The sequence below is a fragment of the Ixodes scapularis genome, unplaced genomic scaffold, assembly GCF_016920785.2.
Source record: "Ixodes scapularis isolate PalLabHiFi unplaced genomic scaffold, ASM1692078v2 PGA_scaffold13__105_contigs__length_92229423, whole genome shotgun sequence".
Classification (NCBI taxonomy): Eukaryota; Metazoa; Arthropoda; class Arachnida; order Ixodida; family Ixodidae; genus Ixodes; species Ixodes scapularis.
The window spans coordinates 65244825-65265273 of record NW_024609839.1 but is presented as its reverse complement, the minus strand read 5'-3'; the positions used below and the strand labels follow the sequence as shown (position 1 = coordinate 65265273).

Below are 20449 nucleotides of genomic sequence, written 5' to 3'. Positions count from 1 at the left end.
TGGCAGCCTGCGCGGACGCAATTCCAGACACTGGTGGTGGCTAAATTGCTGCGTTTTATTGTTTTGTCATGTGTCTTATGGAAAATAGTTTCTTGAGGCTGAAAGCATTGTATAATTTTTGGGAACAAAAAACAAGCAAATGAAAGCTATTTTTGGCGAGTCCATGCACGACGGAACAAAATCAAATCGCAACCGGAATGTTTGTTTCCTTTTATGCAGATTGTTTACATACACACTCAGCTGTGACAATCTGCAAAGGTCTGTCGAACAATATTTAACCACACGAGTTAACCTAAAGGTGCAGGAACTCGCTGCTACAAAACAAAATTAAGCGAGTCTTGTCAATCAAACAAGATGCCGTACATGCCCCATGTGCCGCATTATCCGAACAGGGTCTATTTGAGAAAGATCTCGAATAACGTGGCATATCCAATCCACAATGTCGACAACAGTCGTGCCACAAATATCCAACAGAATCCGGACTTGTTTTAGGGCACGTTTTAAGGAGAGCTTGTTTCTTTTTTTGCGCAGCACCGAAGCATACTGATTGGATGTGTCTGCTCCATCCCCCAACCCGCACCCAATCTACTATTTTTCGCGAGGGCCCAAAGGCTTTCCTGAGATTATTTCGGCAGAGATAATCCTCGAAGAACGTAGAACGGCTTGCGTCGCAGATCGGTCGACGGTCCCATTTTCCCTTTGTTTCCCACAAAGGCTGCGCAGGCTATGGGCCCTGGTATCCCCTGGTTTTTACAGTGAAAGATAACAGAAAAAGGGTAAGCATCCTGCATAGAGAAAAATGTAGAGCCCTTCCACTTCACATGAAGATAAAGGACCAGCGAAGCTGTTATTTTTACGATGTCTAGAATGATGCCTAGAGGACGACGCCTAGGACAATCTCGAGGACGACGCGTAGGGCGATCTCAAGGACGACGCCTAGAGGACGTCGTACTCTTGGCGTCGTCCTCAAAAACGATTTCTAGGACAACGCCTGGAGAAATTCAGCCTTTCCACTCTGGCGAAAACCACAGTGGAAAGGCTGGAAAGGTTACCGCCATCTATAAGCGTTAACGACAACCGGCAAGCTGGTTGTCTGGCTGTTGCCGTCGCTCATAGATGGCGGTAGCTGTCTGGAGATTTGTGTCGACACGCCGCTTGTCCGCAAACACGATACTGGGGAAACTAGCCCTTAACAGCTCTGCTGTAATAAAATAAAAACTTTCAGAAAATACTGGCCAACTTCGAATACAACGTATGTGGGAAGTTGCACTGGCCAGGTTTCCACGGCCCAGGCGGGTGGCAGATATTTCTGGCAGATGGGGGTCAGGACAGTCACAAAATGGCGGCGGCCTGAGAGAGTTTTTTTGAGAAAGGTCTAGGCGGAGAGCAAGTTCGTCTGCTTCTTTCGCTGGGGTTGTGGTGACGTCGAAAGGCTGAGCTCTGATTGGCTCCAATTGAAGGATAGTGGGTAGACCTCGAAGCAAGCTGCCTTGAGGTCTACCCACTATACACCTTTCCAAAAAAGTGAAAGCCGTTTACAAATCCCTGTAACGCCGAATTGGAGCGCAGCTCTTGAGGAGGAGGAGTGAAGGGTACTGAGGGGAGGGTAGACCCCTCCTCCTCCCCTCATTCTTTAATATGCTCCGGGGGGCGGTCACGTGACCTCGGGGGGGGGGGGGGGGGGGTGTCACGTGACTTCGGGGAGGGGGGTCACGTGACCTCGGGGGGTCACGTGACCTCAGAGGGGTCACGTGACCTCAGAGGGGTCACGTGACCTGGGGGTCACCTTGGGGTCACGTGACCTTGGGAGGGGTCACGTGACCTTGGGGAGGAGACCACGTGACCTCGGGGGTCACGTGACCTCAGAGGGGTCACGTGACTTGGGGGTCACGTGACCTTCAAAGGGTCACGTGGGGTCTTGGGGTCACGTGATTTTGAGATGACCTTGGGAGGGGTCACGTGACCTTGAGATGACCTTGGGAGGGGTCACGTGACCTTGGGATGACCTTGGTTACGCCGACGGCGACGCCGCTCAAGCCGGGAACGGGCCCCTAAGAGCTGCGCTCTAAAAACACTCGACCCCAGGGGCAACAAACCGTTTTCGAGCCCAGTCACTGAGTTTGAGGCTAGACTCTCACCGGCGTCCCTCCTAACCCTAACCGAGGGGACTGTGATTTCAACAGGCGCAGCCTGCGTAGGCGCAGTTTCAAACGCTGCTGGCGGCTGAATTCTCGTATTTTCCCGCTATATTTTGTGTTTCATGGTACATGTATGTTCCCGAGGACATTGAAGAAGCATTGTTCCACATTTGAAAAACAACAAAAAAAAAAGCTGTAAACTATTTTTGTTGGGTACGCGCACGACAGGACGAATGCGACTGGAATGTTTAGTTCTAGTTATTTGTTTTTTTCTTAGGATAAGTCTTGGCGGCGCCGCGGGATTCGCCGCATGTGAAACGACAAAGCGCTTTGCTGTCAAAAATAAATTGCAACAGAAAAGGGCCGAAAGGCATGCATTTTTCACGCTCACAAATAACGTGTTTACCGATGGACAGGACACGGACATACAATTAAGGAAGTGTTAACATCCGAACAATATATAGTACCTACCACACGATGCAGCTTTATCCGAAAAGAATTTATTTGAGAAAGATCTCAAATAACACAGTCACAGTCGACGAAAGTCACATCTTGACGATCGGACGGAATCCGAGATGACTTCGTTTTGGGGCAGGTTTTGGGGAGAGCTTCCTTTTTTCACAACCGCACCAAGGCAAAGAAACAAACGCGACTGACCCGTTTGTCACCCCAACCCGGACAACTATTTTCGGAGATGACTGAGGATTCTACGGGGATTATCTCTGGGAGGGGGGAGAACAATGTTCACCAAATGAAGTCGAGGGTCGTTCGACGTTCTTCACCTCCTTCGTTTCCCGCGAATGTCGAGCAGAAAAGTTTGAATGGCAGGCACTTACCAGCCTTCTTTCTCACAATGGAAGATAACACAAAAAGGGTACGCAGCACGCATAAAAAAAAATTAAGTGGAAACTTTCAAGAGAGCCGAGAAAACGTTGAATGCAAAACCGCAAAAACGTAGGTAGAGAACCGCGCTGAGCGGGCCTTCACAGTCCCAGAGAGTGGCAGAAAATTTCTAGCTGATAGAGGGCGCGAGAGTCGCACCAGCCGCATCAGCATCAGCAACATGGCGGCGGCCTAGGAGTGTTTTTTGGAAAGGTGTATACTTCAATCATAGCCGATCACTTCCAACCCTGTAAAAGAAGCAGACGAACGAGCTCCTCCCGCAAAACCCTCCACTCTTTCCACTTTAGCAGAGCAAATGCCGGTCAGGAGGGACTTGACTCCTTGCCAGCGTTCGCTCTGCTAAAGTGTAAACAGTGGAGGACTTTGAGGGAGGACTTTGCCCTGCATGTCTTAACCTGCGACAAACCAATACACCTCGGCCGTCTTTGAGCTTAAAATCATTGTTGCCATTCGTCTGAAGCTTTATTCTGAAATGGCAGTAAACGCTTTTTTGTCTTCCAGAAATGTTGGAATGATCTGCGACGGGGCACAGCGATGTCTGCACCAATTGCCATTTCCGCCCACCCTGCACTAATCGCCAAAATGGCGGCTCCACAGGGGAATCGGGGAATGAGTTACAATACTCCAAGCTTAGCTCATTTAGTACCTCTATGCGAAAGCAGACGATGGAACGGGGGGTGCAGTACGCCGAGTTAACGTTTATTACCGTACAAAAAGAAAAATTCACAAACAACTGTTTTTTTCTTGTTTCTTCTTTCCGACTCCTCCCCCCTCCCTTCCTTTTTTTTTTATAAATACAAACATTCGTTTGGCTAGATATTTACAGTAGCAGTTGGTTACCGTCTTACAAAAAGGCCACTTGAGAGTAGCGGCCGGCAAAGTCGCGTCAGCCTGTAGTCGGCGGCTAAGTATATGTACAGTCGAGCAAGCGCGGGCAAAAGGGGGTTCCAGTCTTCCCTGGTTCCCAGAAGCACCACCGAGTTTTTCATGTTTTCTTTCGGACCGCCGGTATCCGACGCGGACCACGGTCACCTTCGTGGCAGCGACCGGTCTTTGCGACTTCTTCAGAATCCAGTCCTGTGAAGTTCCTGCAGCTGGTAGTGAAGCTTCTCTTCTTTTGCCCTCCTCGTGTGACTCAGCTGTTGAAGACAGCACAGAGGAGAATAGGTTTCAGCGCGCGTACTGTGCAACTTCTCAAAATTGCAAAGTGTGAAAGGGACCCTCGAAGCGTGACAATAGTCGTGTTTCGCACGTACGGTGCAGAAATGGTACTAGGTTGGCTGCACAAGTGCCAGCAGCTGACGAGCCGAGACCGACGGGCAGGAGCTCCGGTCGTCCCGCCTCCAGCGCGAGCTTCCTACCTTCGACAATGCGTGTGTGTGTGTATGGCTACCTGCAGGCACGTAGCTATACCGTGGCAGAAGGCACAAAGCACGCGCTGGAAGCCCGGTGTTAGAAAGACGTTTCCTGCCGTTCCCTCCCTGTCGATGACTGTAGTGTCGGCACCGACTCGGTGCTGAGCACGGTGTAAGGTGTATATATAGGTGCGGACACTGCGCATGTCGCAGCCGCCAGATAAAGTCCTCTCCTTTCCTCGGTTGCAAGTGGCGCCACCAGAAAGCTCCTCGACATGCGGCGAATGGCGGTCCGTCGCGGGCCCGCTTTTTCACGCTTTTCCGTAGGAGACGTGCCTGTTTCTTTAAAGTCGTTTTCTGGGTGCGCCACGTCGTGTAGAACTTGGCACTTGCGCTAGCTGTGTTGCCTGGAGACTGCTTCGTCCCTGACCCTAGTTTCGTGCCTCGACGGCGGTAACGACGGTTTAACAAACGCGCCGAAGCGAAGAGATTCCTGGCACGGCGTTCGAGTCGGCATCCGCCAAGATCGGCGCAGACGCTCCGAGCGGAAAGAGCGCGTGGCCGGCCAAGTGCCATGAAAACAACTTTTTTTGTTTGTTTTTGTTGCCCCGTTCGGATGTCAGAGATACTGTCGGCTCGGGCTACTTGGGTGCACACCAATAGGACTTTATTTGGTCGATCGTGTTGCAGCGTTCGCCGTGCTGCGTGTCCTCCCCTATTCATATCTTGCAACGAGGTGCTCAGATAGCACTAAGTCGTGCATGTCGTTTGCTATGCTCCGTTCACCCCTCAGGCGACAGTGCGGAGGAAGCTACGCCCTCGCTGGACCGGTTGTGCATCTGTCTCCGCGCAAACGGCGGGATCGGGTGGCAAAAGGCAGGCAGTCGATTGGTCCAGTGAACGCATAGATCTCACCGCACTGGCAGCTTGGGGGCGAATGGAGCACGGTTGAAGCGGCCGGTAGCCAAAATGGGCAAATTCGGGCAGGCCATGTTTTCGAACGACTTGGCACAGGCATTGCATAGCGGTTCGGCGGGGCACTCGGGCGTTTAGAGCTCGAGATCGCATCCATTGATTGAGGCCGCAAACCGTTTCAGAGCTGCGAACGTTCCGCACAAGATGGTGTTAGCTGTGAATCCCAACTTCGTTGCCCGGTCGAAACGGCACAGAGTTGGCACCGTGGTGTGCGAGTGGACAGACCTTTAGTTGAATGCCATTGTCTTAGAAAGGCGCTAACAATGTTCTCGTGATTGAGATTTTAGTGAACTTGGTATTGTTGTTTACTGCAGCAACTGAACTGAATCCTGAAGCTTTTTGCGCAAACTTGATAATTAATTACACTGAGCTACTGGCTGTAGCTCAATGTAATCAACACTACATTTTTTAAATTTTTGGCAGGTGATTTATTTATGATAAATGACACTCCTATGTAAAAACTACATTAGCTTTGAAATGCATTACAGGCTTTCGGGAATTGCCATATCTGCTTAAAACTCTCGTGATGGCCCAAGTAGAAACATTTCAGACAGGGAAGGTCTTGCGACTTAGACCGCGCAAGGTTTGAGGCTCTGCCAAAAGATGGCAGCACTGAATTTCTTTCAAATTTTGCTCTCATTCTGTTTGTGGCTAGAAATTTGATTTTGAAGGCAACAAATCAACTGTTTGGAACGAGAAATATAGCCGTCCATTCAAAATACAAACATGCGACTGTCATTAGCAGATTTCGTTCATCATGTTTAACTCGTTTCTGAACGTGAGTAGTATGTTTAACTTTAAATTTTAACATCTGAACACATAAGGAATAACCTAATGTTTGCTGTATTTTTGTTTGAGAAAATGTATGTTGCTCATAATTATAAAAAAAATCCGAGATAGGGGCGCATGTAGAAACAGTCCCTCATTCTCAGGTTTTTAGAGTTATGGAGAGACACCAGCGCGGGAATGAGAGTTACCAGATAGCCAAGACTGTCATACTACTGTGCTTTCACTCACTAATAGACCAGCCGCCTCGGTGGCTCTGAGGCAAAGTGCCGGTCTAAGGATACCCAGGTGGCGGGTTCGAATCCCGGCCGAGATGCCTGCAATCTGACCGAGGCTTATTGTGGAGAAGGCACCATGTAAACGAGCTTGCGGTTGCACGTCAAAAGATCCCGAGGTGGTCCAAATTAATCCTCAGTCCTCCGCTGGGGCGTGCCAGATGCCCGTCATTGGTTTGGCACGTAAAACCCCCAAATTCGATTTTCACTAATAGACCCTTTTCAAAATTCAGTGCCACTTGGTGACTCAAAATGCAGTTTTCTTTTGACAAGCTAATGGCCGTAATGAAACTGCATTTCAACGGGCACCGCCACTTTCGCACGGCAATGGCAGATGAAAATTGGTTCTTTGATCCCCTCATACTTTTTTCTCGATTTGTTTCAGTTTCGATGGTGTGAACATAAGCAATGCCCAGTACAAAGTGAACTACCCATAAGTGCCTCGATTGAATTTCTGCCATCAAAAGGTTTTAGAGCCGAACTTGTACTAAGGGATTGGTTGGAACAGACTCTGAAATAAATGCTTATGGACTATTGTACCTAATTTGTGCATCGTGTTGTATTCACATCTTGAACATATGGGCCTCATGTCTTCAGCCTGGTAGTACCTTCAATCTCATCCTTCAACAGCCTCAAGAAGGCCACCATTACCTTGGCACAAATGCCATACACTGATGGATGGATGGATGGTAATGGCTATACCCTTTGTAACGGGTGGCAGCTTGCGCCACCTAGCTGCCGCCCGTTACACTGAGATGATGATAGCAATCAAAGTTAACAGACTGAACTTTGAAAAAGGTCTTTTACGACTAACATATTAGCTGCACACGCTAAAATGAGGGTCACAATAACCTATCTCCAGTCTCTGGACTTCTTGCAACCAATGATTTACAAATGCCATTGCCTGCATTGACCAAAAATATGCTAGTAAAATGTCACAGGCATCGAACTAGGTGAAATTTTTTAACACCTAATGATAGATAAATGCCCCACCAAAATGCATTACTTTTCAAAAGGGGAGGGGAAGGGACTCACAGTTTAGGAAACGCATGGGGTTTACCTAAGCGGGACCCAGGGGTATTAAAAGGTCACAATGAAAACAACAATGGTAGACGACTGTAAAGTACCATAATTTTCTAAACTTGCTAAAGCAAAGTTGACCTACCATTCTTTTTGGCATGAACTGAGAGAGGAATGCATCTGTGCTGAGTTTGCCTGTTGAATAAACAAAGAAGAAACAGTTTGCTGTCACAGCCAAAACATGAGTTTGAGCAAAAATGGGCATCGACTTCTTTCAAAGCAAACTTAACACATCACTAGGACATAGCTCTGGAAAGTGCAGTTCACACTGCGAAGTAGATCATAAGATAAAATCAAAACAACAAGATCCTGGCAAACGAACTGCATCCACTTCCAGAACCATACCAAAGAATAGTTTTATCTTCAAACCTCCAATAAGTACCTCGTGACTGCCCCATTCGGCCAGCCAACATCACACTCAATGTTTAATTGTACTAGATAGTTTGGCGTGGAAAACTTTGGGGAAAAACACTCGTCAGTAATGTCTTTGTTGCTTCAGATTCGGTATTTGAAAAAACTTCCGATACTCGAGATCACAAGGGGTAAACAAAGCCAGGGCACCTGGACACAGACTGGACACGAGCGCTGTATAAGCATTTGGCTGGGGACTCATGTTCAACTAGTGAAGACCCAAGCTTCAACCATAAGCTGATGCAGCATTAATGTCCAATAAATTGTTGTGTGGTGCTATTCCATTAGAGGGACCGGGTAACTGGAAACGGCTACGAGCCAGCCATATAACATATCCTGTGTTAAACAAAATAACAAAAATTTGCTGCATGTTTGGCCACTGCCAAGCGTGTTTAAATGCAGAAACTTTATAAGGTTGGTGGTGCTCTTAGTTAAGGGGGTGCCTAGGGCAGGGGTTTGTATGGAAACAGATTACGTCGCACCATTGTCTCTCTGTGACGCTGTGCGCACTTCCCTTGAGGACCACCTGAATACAAAGCCTTTGTGCTAAACTTTTTTGGGACACCAAAAGAGGGGAAGCATGCTTTCACACCCTTTCCACCCCTCCTTGTTCTGCATGGTCTTTCTACACCACCTGCTTTTTCTCCTCTCATTCTCGCCCTTTCCACCCCTCTCCACTCTACCTATGCACTTTCTCACACCACCTGCTTCTGCTCCTCCCGTTCCTGCATGCTGGGTTCGTAGCTCAGTCAGCAGTGCACTTGGCTTCGTTGCCGGTGACAGGGGTTTGATCCCTGGCACCGGTTGCCGTTTCTTTTCAAAGTCGTTTAACGGTTACGGAGTGACGGACCTACACGTTTCGTGCTTATGAGACTCCTGAGATTGGTTCGCCCTATAAAGCTACTGCTTTAAAAGGTGCTCACGTCAGAGTCGCCGATAGCCTAAAAAAAACAACCTATGGCCGGGCCGAAAGCAGCGGAGCCACTGCCATACCTCACACGAAAATGGTGCCAGTTCAGAGCAGATGACCGAATCGCGTGGACTCATGGGGAGGTAACGGTCACGAGTCGCACCCGATCCAGTTGAAGTGAGGTAGCCTTTAGAGGGAAAGGGCATGAGCGGGAAAAAATTTCTCTTCTGAAAATATTTTGCACTACCTTTCAGTATATAGGGACCTTAAACAATACGACTACAGTGCCACACTTTAGCGGCGAGTCAAAACATAAAAGTTGCTTTATATAGCTACTGTGACATGGCACTGCGAGATGGCGCCAGTGACCCTTGCGCGACTCGACTGAACCGATGTATGCAGCCATGCAGTTCCTGGAGTGGCTGCTGCGGGAGAAATGGCAGCATTGCGATCGCGTCAAGTTAGGTTCTTGAGTATGAATCGGAGACACTTTTTGAAAGCAGGCTTCTATGGCAGTTTTTCAACTGAGTTCTTGAACAATGCTAAAGCCCCACAAACAACATGTCGTCAAAAACAAGCTTCTACAAAAAGCACTGGAGTGCCCCCTGTAAAAAATGTTTCTCAATCGAATACCGAAAGTTAGCCCACTCCCCAGTCTCACCCAATTTCCCCTCGCTTTTTGGTGGGCTGTCTCTCGGGACATTAGGGCATAGTGCGGCAAGACACTTTCAAACAAGCAACTCGTTTAGGTCGGAGAGGAAACACGACAGGAGACTCACCGTCGAGAAATTGCTGCGCCACCGTCTCCGACTCTTCTTCCGCCGCCTGCGCGCCGACCCTGAGGTTGTCCTGTAGCGTCGACGTGTGGAATGCCCTCTGGTGCACCTCGAAAACCTCGCTGCCGGCCTCGAATTCCGCCTTCAGGGTGTTCACTTTGTCCACCTGCAAAGGCAACGAGAGAGTTGTGCGGAACTCCCTCAAAAGCGCTCCATGCTTGCACCTCGGGTGAGATGGATACAAGTGTGTGCTTGCATGCCAAAAAAGATACCAATGCAGAGAGCAAGTTCATCTGCTTCTTATACAGGGGTTGCAATGATGTAAAAACGCCAAGCTCTTATTAACTAATCGGGGGAAAAAAAAATGGAGGGTAGATTTTAAGGCACCTAGCATTGAGGTCTACCCACTATCCTTTCAATCAACGCCAATCAAGGCTCAGCGTCGTTCTGACGTCACCGCAACTCCTGCACAAACAGCAGACAACTTGCTCTCTGCACAAAAAAGTGCTCATAGCTCCAAATCCACAGAGGGAAAAGACCCGTTTTTAGGTAACAAGTGCCGTTTAGGTAGAATTGTCTGCAAAAATATGCGCAAAGATAAGTGCTGACAATGTCGGTTGGGCGGGCCAGTGCCCTCCGAAAATGGCGCCGGTGGGAAACTAGTGTCAGGGGAGAAGGAATGTGCATGCGCAGAGGCCGACTGTAAAAAGATATATTCCCCGTAAGCAACAAACAAGCACTACAAGGTCACCTCGCACAGTCTATATTGGACGTCACACCTCGATTGTAATTCCGAGGCTCACCTTTTGCAACAAGGAGTTCTTCCGCTCTTCCATGATGGGTTTGAGTTCCAGACTTCTTCCTGTTGTAAAAAAGAGAACAGAGCACACCTTCAATGTGGCCAGTCACTGAAATTCTGCAGCGCTGATAATTTTCTGCGGCGGCCGTAGTCCTTTACTGTCGGCATGCACGCTTCTAACTCGGTTGTTGGGCTATCTTGAGAGCGTCTTCGGTTGTTTACTCAGCAATATTACCTCTTCAAGCAGCACAGTAAGTCTACAAACTTTAAACTGAAGAGCTATGAGAGCAGCTCTTCAGGCCTATTCACGAAACAAACGAGGCAAGTCTGCACACCCAACTTGTTTTGCAAGCCAAGAGAGCTGCCTAAAAACCAACGGTTCGCTGACAAAAACACGAAGCCGTATTTGCCGGACGCCGTCAGAGGCTGACGTACGCAATCGCTTTCCCCTTTTCAGGGTCTTGTATTCTCCCGAATTCGGGAGAAAACGACACCCACCCCCCTACCAAAACGTCGCTACCTCCTCCCTATCCTCTGCTGCGCGAGAGAGGAGAGTCTGAAGAAAATTTTCCGCCTCGCAGAAAATTGAGGTCGCACGTCAGTTTTAACCACAGGTACAGGACGCCCCTTTCTCGAAAGGCACCACGTGACACCCAGAGCCGCTAATAAGCTACGCCTAGTGTGTCGACACCCGATCCCTCAATTTTCTTGTGGACGCCGCCATTTTGGTGCCTCGTGCAGAGTGGACGCGATTGGGGATCATTAGGAATCAGAAATACAACTGGAAGCTCGGCTGGCGTCGCATTGCTCCGACACCAGCCGTTTCGACATTTCTAGAGAACGGAGAAGCGTCTCACGCGGTTTCGGATAAAGCTTTAGACAGCTGGCAACAATGATTTAAAGCGCCGCGATGGGCAAAGTGTCATTCTGCCAAAGCGTAGCTTCTCTGGTGGATCTGTAGCTCGTTGCAAAACATAGGCGACGCAGGACGAGCACCCCCTACAAAGCACTCCCTTTCCACTTTAGCAGAGTGAACGCTGGAGAGGTGAGTGGAGAGGAGGAAACAACCAACCATGGCAAGCAGAGTGCTTCGTGGGAAGAGGGGGCTTGTCATACGTTTCGTATGTTGTAACAGAATGCAATCGAATCAGCGCAAGGAAAATTGTGGGGCTATTGTGATGTACTTTTTACACATCCTGGGAGTGCAGTTCCTTCTTTTTTACCAAACGTGAACTGCTCCATCTATGTATGGGACCTCCTCCATGCGTCATCAGAATGCCGTAGTGCGTCAAAGAAACGACGGGAGGCATTGCACATTTCTGAAAAGGTCTACTGCGCTCCGGTGCACTTGGGAGACAGGGGCACAGCTTGCTCACGTGCGAGGTCTTCGTTCTGCAACACCATCTGCTGCTTGATCTCCTCCGACCTGACGACCTCCGGCAGGCGCTCCACAAACTCGGAGAGCTTGCTTTCGTCCCGGAGTAGTTCTTCCAGCTGCAACACTCTGCGGCCAGGACGGGAGGCGGTTAAGGGGGTAATCCGGCCGTTTGTTGAGCTACCTACACAAATTGCATTTTCCGACTACCCGGACTTCAGTCGTCATGGTATGCTATTTATTTTCTAGAAATTCAAAATAGCAATTGAGAAAACCGTAAATGAAGATGATGCCGAAACCAGCATTCAAATTTTTGCGCGCTCTTCAGTGGTGTGACGTCACATATGGTACAGACTTTCAGGTCGTGCATCTAGCCTTAAACAGAAAATGTAGAGTGTTTTTTGCGTGATTCTCAGTGAATCAGTTACCAAACATTCTTTTCTCACCATCAAACGTCTTGTGATCAGTTGGGAACATGGCTTACTGCCCACTTTATCCCATTTCTGTCGTCACGTTTCAATGTTGCCAGTAGGGGCTTCCGGTTTGAGAAACACGATGAAAACGAAATTCAAAAATTCAATAACTTCGCGAATTTTTTTTTTTTTTTTTCACACAATACTTGGGGAACTCGTAGAGCCATGTCTATCGGTGCAATGAGCCAATTTTGAGGCAAATCAGCGACCATGAAAAAATCGCCGGAGTACCCCTTTAATGGACCCTCTTTAAAATTCGGTGGCATCCACTAGCCCAAAAAGCAGTTTCACTTTCAACATACTAATAGCGGTCACAAGACCGTATTTTGTCGGGCACCGTCACCTTCGCACGTTGACGGCGGGTGAGAATTGGTTTTTCGGTCACCCTCGCCACTCTTTCTCGATTTGTTTCAGTTTTGATGGTGAGGACATTATAGAGCTGACCAGTACAAAGCGCACAACACACCTCCCGGGAGTGTATGTGGATGACGGTTTTATTAAAGGATCAATGAAGGCAATTTTGGATATCTTTTTGGCGATTGAACTGGGTTCCAGGCACGTCTCAGGCCACGTTGCCCAAATTTCAGCCGAAACCGGCGCTCGTATGCCGCGCAAATCAATTAAACAGTCGCGGTAATAATCGTACCGGGATCGACTGGGGCGACGCCCCGAGAGTTGCGGGAGAAGCCAGGAGAAGCGGAGCTCACGTGACCGATGCGGGGCCAAGAAGCGTGACGTCACAAGAGACGCGTCAGCGATTGGTCGAATACGCGATTTTTAGAAATATTGTTTTCATTTCCGCTTGAATAACTATGAAAAGTATAAATTGGACCGGAAATGATTACTAAACTGTAAATAAAGCAGCATAATTGTTTTTTTTCTTTGTTACGCTGGATGCAAAACGGCCAACGAGCAACTATGGGCACTTCGGCATGCGGGCCGCTCGTTACCGGCTGGGCGGTCTCCGTCGGGTGATGGTGGAGGCCGCCACACACATACCCCCGTTCCGTTTGTGTTGGGTCATTGAACGGAAGCTCGAACTCGCTCGCAAGAGCGGCATTGCTGTCGATATTGACAGATTCAACGAAACGACCGCGCCACCGCGCTGCTATAACCCACCGCGGTAACCAGACTCTTGATCTTTTAAATACTACCGATAGCGACTATTCACACTTGACGTCACTCCCTACGTCACCTCCGTTTTCGGAAGCCCAGAAACGAGAATGGAGATTGTTCAGTTTCGGTTTCTTTACTTCTTTCGTAGGCACAGAAATACGCATCACAAATGTCTACACTAAATTGGGCAGCATGCTATGTTCCCAAGAAGCATAACAACACCATTTAAAAAAAGAAAAAAAAAAAGTCTTCATTGTCCCTTTAAAGGGGTCGTAAAACATTCTTTTTTTAAATCCTAAGCTACGTGTCTATTTGGAATCCTGGCCCTTGATGGTACAACCCACATTCATTCTTTTGATTGTCCAGATTCATTTACTAATACAAAACAGATAATATCGGTTTCCAGGGGAGCTTCCTTCTCAGTTCTAGAAATACGTCACGATAGGTAACCAACGCGGAGCACAAGTTTGTCTGCTTCTTGCACAGGGACTGCGATGACAACAAAATGCCAAACTTGCATTGGCAGATTAAAAACATAGTGGGTAGCCCCCAAGGCATCTTGCATCGAGGACTACCCACTATCCTTTCAATCGGAGCCAATCGGAGTTTGGCGTCATTCTGACGTCACCGCAACTCCTGCACAAGAAGCAGACGTGCTCTCCCCATAGGGTACTTTTATTATCTGCGCAAGATGGCGACGTAAGCCAGACACTATGGACGAAGCCAGAACGCCAGACATGCTCCAACAGCGGCGCCATAATGACATCATGCACGCAATTTAACGAATGACATCCGACGCCTGATATTATGCTCAGGTCGCAACCGGCTTTGACATATACTTGTAAGATGGCCAACCTCTGCGGCCGGCCTTTAGGTTTTGAGCTGTTTGCCAACGCCATATGTCGTTCGTGTTATTCTATGCCGTACTACAGAAGACAATTTGAGGTAACTGTTTGCAACTTCGATCAATCGAGCCGCGCCCCAATTCAATCGTCAGACGACAAACAACGAATACAGTCTCGCTTCAACCAAAAAATTACTGATTCGCACCAAGAAAAAGGACGAAAAGGCTGGAAATATAAAGCGAAATGAATCACCTTTGCATACTTCGGGAGCAGCAGTAACTTGTCAAGTTACTGCTAAGGAAGATTGCGGTAAAGAAAAATTCATAAAAAGCCTCGACCATGAAGCCGGCCGTGGTAAAACTAGTACAATGCCCTAGGACTATACCCGCGAAAATAAGCAGCCAATGGCGGGCGAGTCGATAGTCGCGAGGTCACATGCACGCGTATCTCCTCCCTACTGACTTTGGGAAACTCTGCGTTCGAATCCGCTTAAGCTAATATATTTTTTGCTTCCTATTTTTGTTTTATTATAATTCTAATCCAGAATGAGGCTACACAACTGCACACCATAGCGAATGCGAGTCGCGGTGGGACAAGCAGCACGATTGCGACGGTTACCTAACAACAGAAGACCCGGATATGTTTGAAACTGAAACTGTGCCCCCATCATGTGATGTAGTGGCGTCCCACTAACAAGAGAACGCCAATAAGGACCCCAATATTTTAATCCCTCCCTTTTTATTATTTGAAGATCAAATAAAGTTGAGCATCTATTCAATTTTTTTACGTAGCTACTATGACAGTTTTGTTGCGCACGCTGCCATAAGGTGTACCTCAATAGTTTCACGCAGTTCAAAAAACAAAATTTTTAAAAGCGGCTTATAAAATGCAGACGCAATATTTTGCCGTAATGCTTAGGAATCAACGTCTTTGCAGTTTAATGAATATAAAAAAATTAAAACCTGGCAGGTACATATTCTTTTCGTGATTCCTATAACAAAAACCACTGGGTCTGCTTTGATAATCAGGATTGGTTCCCGTGTCAAGCAGTATGAATGAATGGAAAGTGAACGAAGCCAGGCAGCGTCACTCACGTGAGGCCGTCGAGCTGCGAGAACTGAGACGCTGCATGGCTAGTTTTGAAGGGACTGCCGGCAGGCTGTGGCAAAGACAATATAAAAAATACCATATATATCAAATCAGGCTGTGTGGCAAAACACATAATGAATTACAGTTGTAACAGAAACAAAAAAGTACAAAAGATGCAGGGTAGATCTAGCTTGAGACACGAAGCCAGATCTTCTGGTTGATAGATCAGTGCAGACACTGGTCATGGCACTTCGTACTAATGCAATGAGATATCAATCTGCCTTTTTAGCTTGTAATGGCGTGCCACCTATTCGTCTTTCTCTTTGTTGTTGCAAGATGTAAAAAAAATGTTACATTCCTGAAACTGTCACCATGTTGGCAAAGTTAACCCAGCTATTTCGGGTGATGCCCTCTTTTAAGAAGTTGAAGCGTCGAAACATTCAAAACGCTTCCCCTTACCGGACTGGCTGTCGGATGCTTCATCCCACCGTACACGCCGCGGACAGCCGGCGAAGGCGAGAAGGTTGCGGCTGCCCTGTTTTGTGGCACAGCCCAAGGCAAAGTCCCGAGTCACCATACAAAGTTGGCATAGAAGAATTTCAAGTTGACTGCAAGCACTTTCAACCGAGCGATTTTGGAACCAAGGGCTTACCTGAGTGGTGCTGTCAGCCTCGGTGGGTGGTTCTGGAATTCCATGATGATCCCTTGAATTATCCTGCCCAGGTCCACGTGCATGGAGAACTGCAAGGGACGGCAGGTTTTCAGTGCCAGGGTTGCCAGATCGGTTACCAGAGCATTGCATTCCCTTTCGCCTGCCGGCAATCTTCATTTGTGCTTTGTTTCGGGTGGGTCCATCTTCGGAATCTTGGACCCAGCCTTTGCACCTAGATTACGATGGTCCGTCATTGCACCGAAAGTGTTTCTGGTTATAACGTCGGCGTCTCTGGCTCTGTACGTGCAACCAAAGCGCAAACCATCTGCACCATTCTCCTAAAAAAAGGCAAGCTTTCATTCCCATCTTTTATTTGTCTTGTAAATGATTTTTCAATGCCATTGCCACCACCGAAATTCATTGCCGTGAGCAATGCCATCTCAGGAGTGGAACTCATGAAATGTACTTGGGAGCAGCCACGGGAGCAGCTGAAACAGCTGTTTTGGAGCAGGTTGGGAGCAGCTAAAACTACGTTCTGGAGCAGGCTAGGAGCAGCTCAGATCAGTTTTCATTGCACTTCAATTTGCGTCTTAGACAAGCACGGGAGCAATTTCAACACAGATGAACATGAGTGATTAGGAACCTATGTAGATGGGATAACAGTGTAACAGATGCGACAACTTGAAACTTTGTGAGCCTTAATGAGAATCAAAAAGCAAGTACTCTATGTTTCTGAAGATAGCGTCCTTGATATTTTCTGAGTGGCTTTCAGATGCTCACGATGCAAACCAGCACTGCTTATCGCACAACCCACATGTGCTCGACATAGTAATTATATGTGCGAACCACGTGACGTGCGTATGCAACGGACGTGCAGTTGCACGAAGGAACAGGGCAACAAATTTCAAGTTTATCCTATTTTGCAACTCGATATCGAAGCAGCAGACTACGATTAACAAAGTTATCGTATTTGAAGCGATAAGCAGGAGCAAGGTTAAAGTACTGCGAGCAGATGTACCGCTCGCGTAAGAGCTGCTGGACGGCCAGGTTTCGGATCGACCGCGTTTCAGTTCTATCAAATCACGATTTATCTTGCGAGAATGCGGTTCTAACTTCTAACGACGAAGTACTAGCAGGAATATTTTGCTCATTTGCTTTCAACTGGATGATGTCCGGATCCCGGGCTGCAGAGCCTCAGGCAATCTGACGCTTAACGACTCGACCTCACCTCGGCAGACTTGCTTAACCGCTTATGGATGAAGAATAACAATCCAGTCGCAAGTGGTGTAGCGCTCAGAATCCGAGTTCTTTCGCGCGCTTCCGACTCTGGATACACAGGGGGAATAAACAGGACAAAGGATTGCAAGGCCGACCAGGCTAAACGCCCTCATTGTTGCCAATCGAGTTGATAAAAACCAAATCCAAGACCTAATAAAAAAATTTTTTGGCGCACGTTTTGCGATTTGGCGCATAATGGCGCAAGGTATTGGCTGTGGCACAGTCTCTGCAACATGGCGCAGGATGGCGCAGACACATGCGTCTGGTGCAAAATGGCGCATCCGTTCCACCCCTGCATCTAGAGGAGGCACCGTGAACCTGCGCGCTCATTTGTTCGACTTTTTTTGTAGAAAAACGTGCCGCCTGCTCTCTCTCGAGTTTATACTGCCGCTCGAGAATACAGTAACACGATGGAGTCACTAAACTGTTGTTCATTCAAAATTTGCTAAAAAAACATTCGAAGCTTAAAACTTTCGTGCTGTTTCTACGATTAGGGCACTTGTTTTTTCTTATACTTTTAAACTCCAAACCACACGTCAAAGGCAAATGGAAAACGTGCAAAATATGCGAACAGTACTGTCGGGGGATGCCGCATTATACAAAAAATATTTTTGCCCAAAAACAATGTCGACCGGCGCGTCCCACTGAAAAAAATTGTGCCGCAAACGAAGACATCTTTTTTTCTTTTTCAATTTTTATTTTATTTAGTCATACTGTTAAGGCCCGTTCACACGCTTGCAACCTCTTAAAACTGGGTTCCTTGAAACCTCTAACAATGAGAGGACACACTGGCGCCATCTATTGCGTAGCAGTGTAAACTTGGCGGTCCAGCATATTTTCTATTTCTCTCGCACATTATCCTTTCTTTCTTGGCTCGAAAAACTTTTGGCAACGTTATAAAAGAGCCTTTCTTATAGGTATTACACACATTTGACATCGGAAATCCCGCAAAACCTTCGCTCTCTTGAAATGCAGTTCCAGGGTCACCGCATAGATGGCGCCAGCGTGCCAATGTGTTCTCTCGTCCTAAGAAATTTTAAGAGGTTTCAACTAGTCTCGTCTCTCTCGGTCGTACTCGGTTGCAAGAGTGTGAACGGGCCTTTAGTCCGTTGGGGCTGTCACAGGAGTACAACAGTACACAAAATAGAACACTAAGTAATACATATGAAGGCACATTTGCCTTCATACTCAAAACAATTTGTGTTTTGTTCTTTGCGGTAACCCCTGATAAAAAATTGAAAGAGTTTACAATATTCTGTAATGCCAAATTAAAGTGCAGCTCCTGAAGAGGAGGAGGGTACGGAGGGGAGCATAATGTGACGTCACATCACGAGGGTAAAATTTCCCCGCTAAATTTAGCGGAAACATTTCCTGCCTAATTTAGCACGAAAATTTTACCCTTGTCACGTCACGTCAGATGTAACGAAGGTAAAATTTCCCCGCCAAATTAAGCGAAAACTTTTTCTGCTAAATTCATCGGAAAAATTTTCCGGCTAAATTTTGCAGAAAACTTTCCCGCCGAATTTAGCGTGAATATTTTGCCCTCGCAACGTCATACGTGACGTCATTATGGGAAACGTCCCATCATGCAACGCGCAATTATGCCTACGGCCTTGCTGCTGAAGCCGGAAGCGGACGCCCAAGAGCTGCACTCTAAAATAACAATGTAAAGAAAATAAAAAGAAACATAATGGTATACCATACCACGGTGAGGGCCGGTACTCCAGTGACATTGTAGCTCTCATCTAACATGGGATGCGTTGCCGGCGGCGACACCCTCAGAACAGGGCATTCGTGCGGGAATGCACTTGGGAGGTGTCTGCAAAGAGGAGGAGCCGTGTGTTCGTCTACGAAGAATATACCAGTGACATTCTACAACATGGCACCCAAAGAATCAGAAACAAATGCAGCCTTCGTTGGCAATCCTTTTAACGTCTGATTACATGCATGGCTTGCTAGTCGTTGAGATTCAGTTTTGACGTGGGTGTACAATCTAAACCCTGATTGACTCTTGCGGTCACTATGTTGAGATACATCCCAGGACTGCGAGTGGCAAGTTGCCTTCTGCAGGAGTTATTGGAAATTGTTTGTGCAAAAGGTTTCCGAATGTTTGCGTCGTTTCGAAACATGCAAAAGAACCTGTTCGATGACAGGAAAGCACAAAGAAACGTTTAGCTGGAAGGGACCGAATCAAGCATGCCGTGCTGGAAGCTGCAGCACCTCACAGATGCGTTGCCTTGGGTACAGTCAAGCTCAAAGTTACCGAGATCACCCAAGCTTTCACCGCTTAGTGCAGTTATGATCAAGACAGTGGCCGTCTGTCAAACCTGCTTCTGGGGTTATAGCATCCTATGAATCTGGCTTCAGTTTGAGAAAGCTCACATGCACGCTGCAGTTGCTTTACAACGGCTTTCAAACCGTGCCTTTGTCTAAAAACCAGGAAAAAAAAAAAAAAAAAAAGACACGCGAGAAAAGTAACAAGGCGGAACGCACATTTCCAAGCCGAAAGAATTCCCATCGGCGACGAACGGGATCCGATACTCTTTGTCCGGTTGGACTTCGACGATGCTGGAAAAAAAGCAAAAGAAAGATAGACAAACAGATCAACGCGGAAAGAGACCAATAAAAAAAAAACAAAAGCGACTAATATTTTATCACTCGTGCAGCGAGCGATAGGACGCGAGGCTTCTGGCTTAGCTGTCGAGTAAATTCAAACCATTTTTGGGAACCGGTTACAATCAATCAAACGTCGAAAGAGAACCGAACTAGACGGAGCTTTATGACTGAGTAGAGATATGATCGAAGCTTAAAACTGGTCGTCGAACCACTGCGTTCGATCCAACAGGACGTTACGGCTGTCGGTACGCAGCACAGACTAAGCTAATTAGTGATGAGCAAGTAAAAAGGGGGCGAAATGCTTTAGAATGGTCTTCAATCCGAATCGAATACAGCTGACAATGATTTGGTGGTCGTAGCTCACTTGGGACAGCAGGAGCGGATTGAGTCGATTTGTCGCTGCCGCTGGAGCAGTAAAGGCGATTGCTGAGTCACTTCGCTGCTTCTGCGACCGAAGATCGCCTGGAACATCACTCCGCAAGCCGGGGCAAAAAACAAATTACTGCCAATCTGATTACAATGAGCAGCCCAGACGCAAACACCGCTGCTGCTCCGACTCCCGTCGTCGATGACATCACATCGCGCATCACATGTCGG

General features: G+C 47.6%; 1 protein-coding gene across 1 annotated transcript; it reads right to left on the bottom strand.

The window, feature by feature from the left end:
- Positions 1 to 3719: 3719 nt before the first annotated feature.
- On the bottom strand, positions 3720 to 20439 carry LOC8026340 (vacuolar protein sorting-associated protein 37A). The gene is made up of 11 exons (XM_029966544.4): positions 20217 to 20439; positions 19730 to 19804; positions 18941 to 19055; positions 15959 to 16047; positions 15766 to 15841; positions 15312 to 15376; positions 11785 to 11912; positions 10413 to 10471; positions 9613 to 9775; positions 7598 to 7647; positions 3720 to 4180 (listed from the first exon to the last, which is right to left on the bottom strand). The coding sequence occupies exons 1-11, from the start codon at positions 20321 to 20323 to the stop codon at positions 4106 to 4108; spliced, it is 1002 nt and encodes a 333-aa protein (XP_029822404.3). The 5' UTR covers positions 20324 to 20439; the 3' UTR covers positions 3720 to 4105.
- Between the last annotated feature and the right edge of the window lie 10 nt (positions 20440 to 20449).

Bases quoted from the DNA above. Each gene is read 5' to 3' on its own strand.
- LOC8026340 (XM_029966544.4), bottom strand. From the start codon at position 20,323: ATGTTCCAGGCGATCTTCGGTCGCAGAAGCAGCGAAGTGACTCAGCAA. The intron at 19,805-20,216 runs GTGAGCTACGAC...CTTTTTTTCCAG, and splicing joins ATCCGCTCCTGCTGTCCCAA to CATCGTCGAAGTCCAACCGG. The intron at 10,472-11,784 runs GTGAGCAAGCTG...TTTTTACAACAG, and splicing joins GCAGAACGAAGACCTCGCAC to GAAGAAGTCTGGAACTCAAA.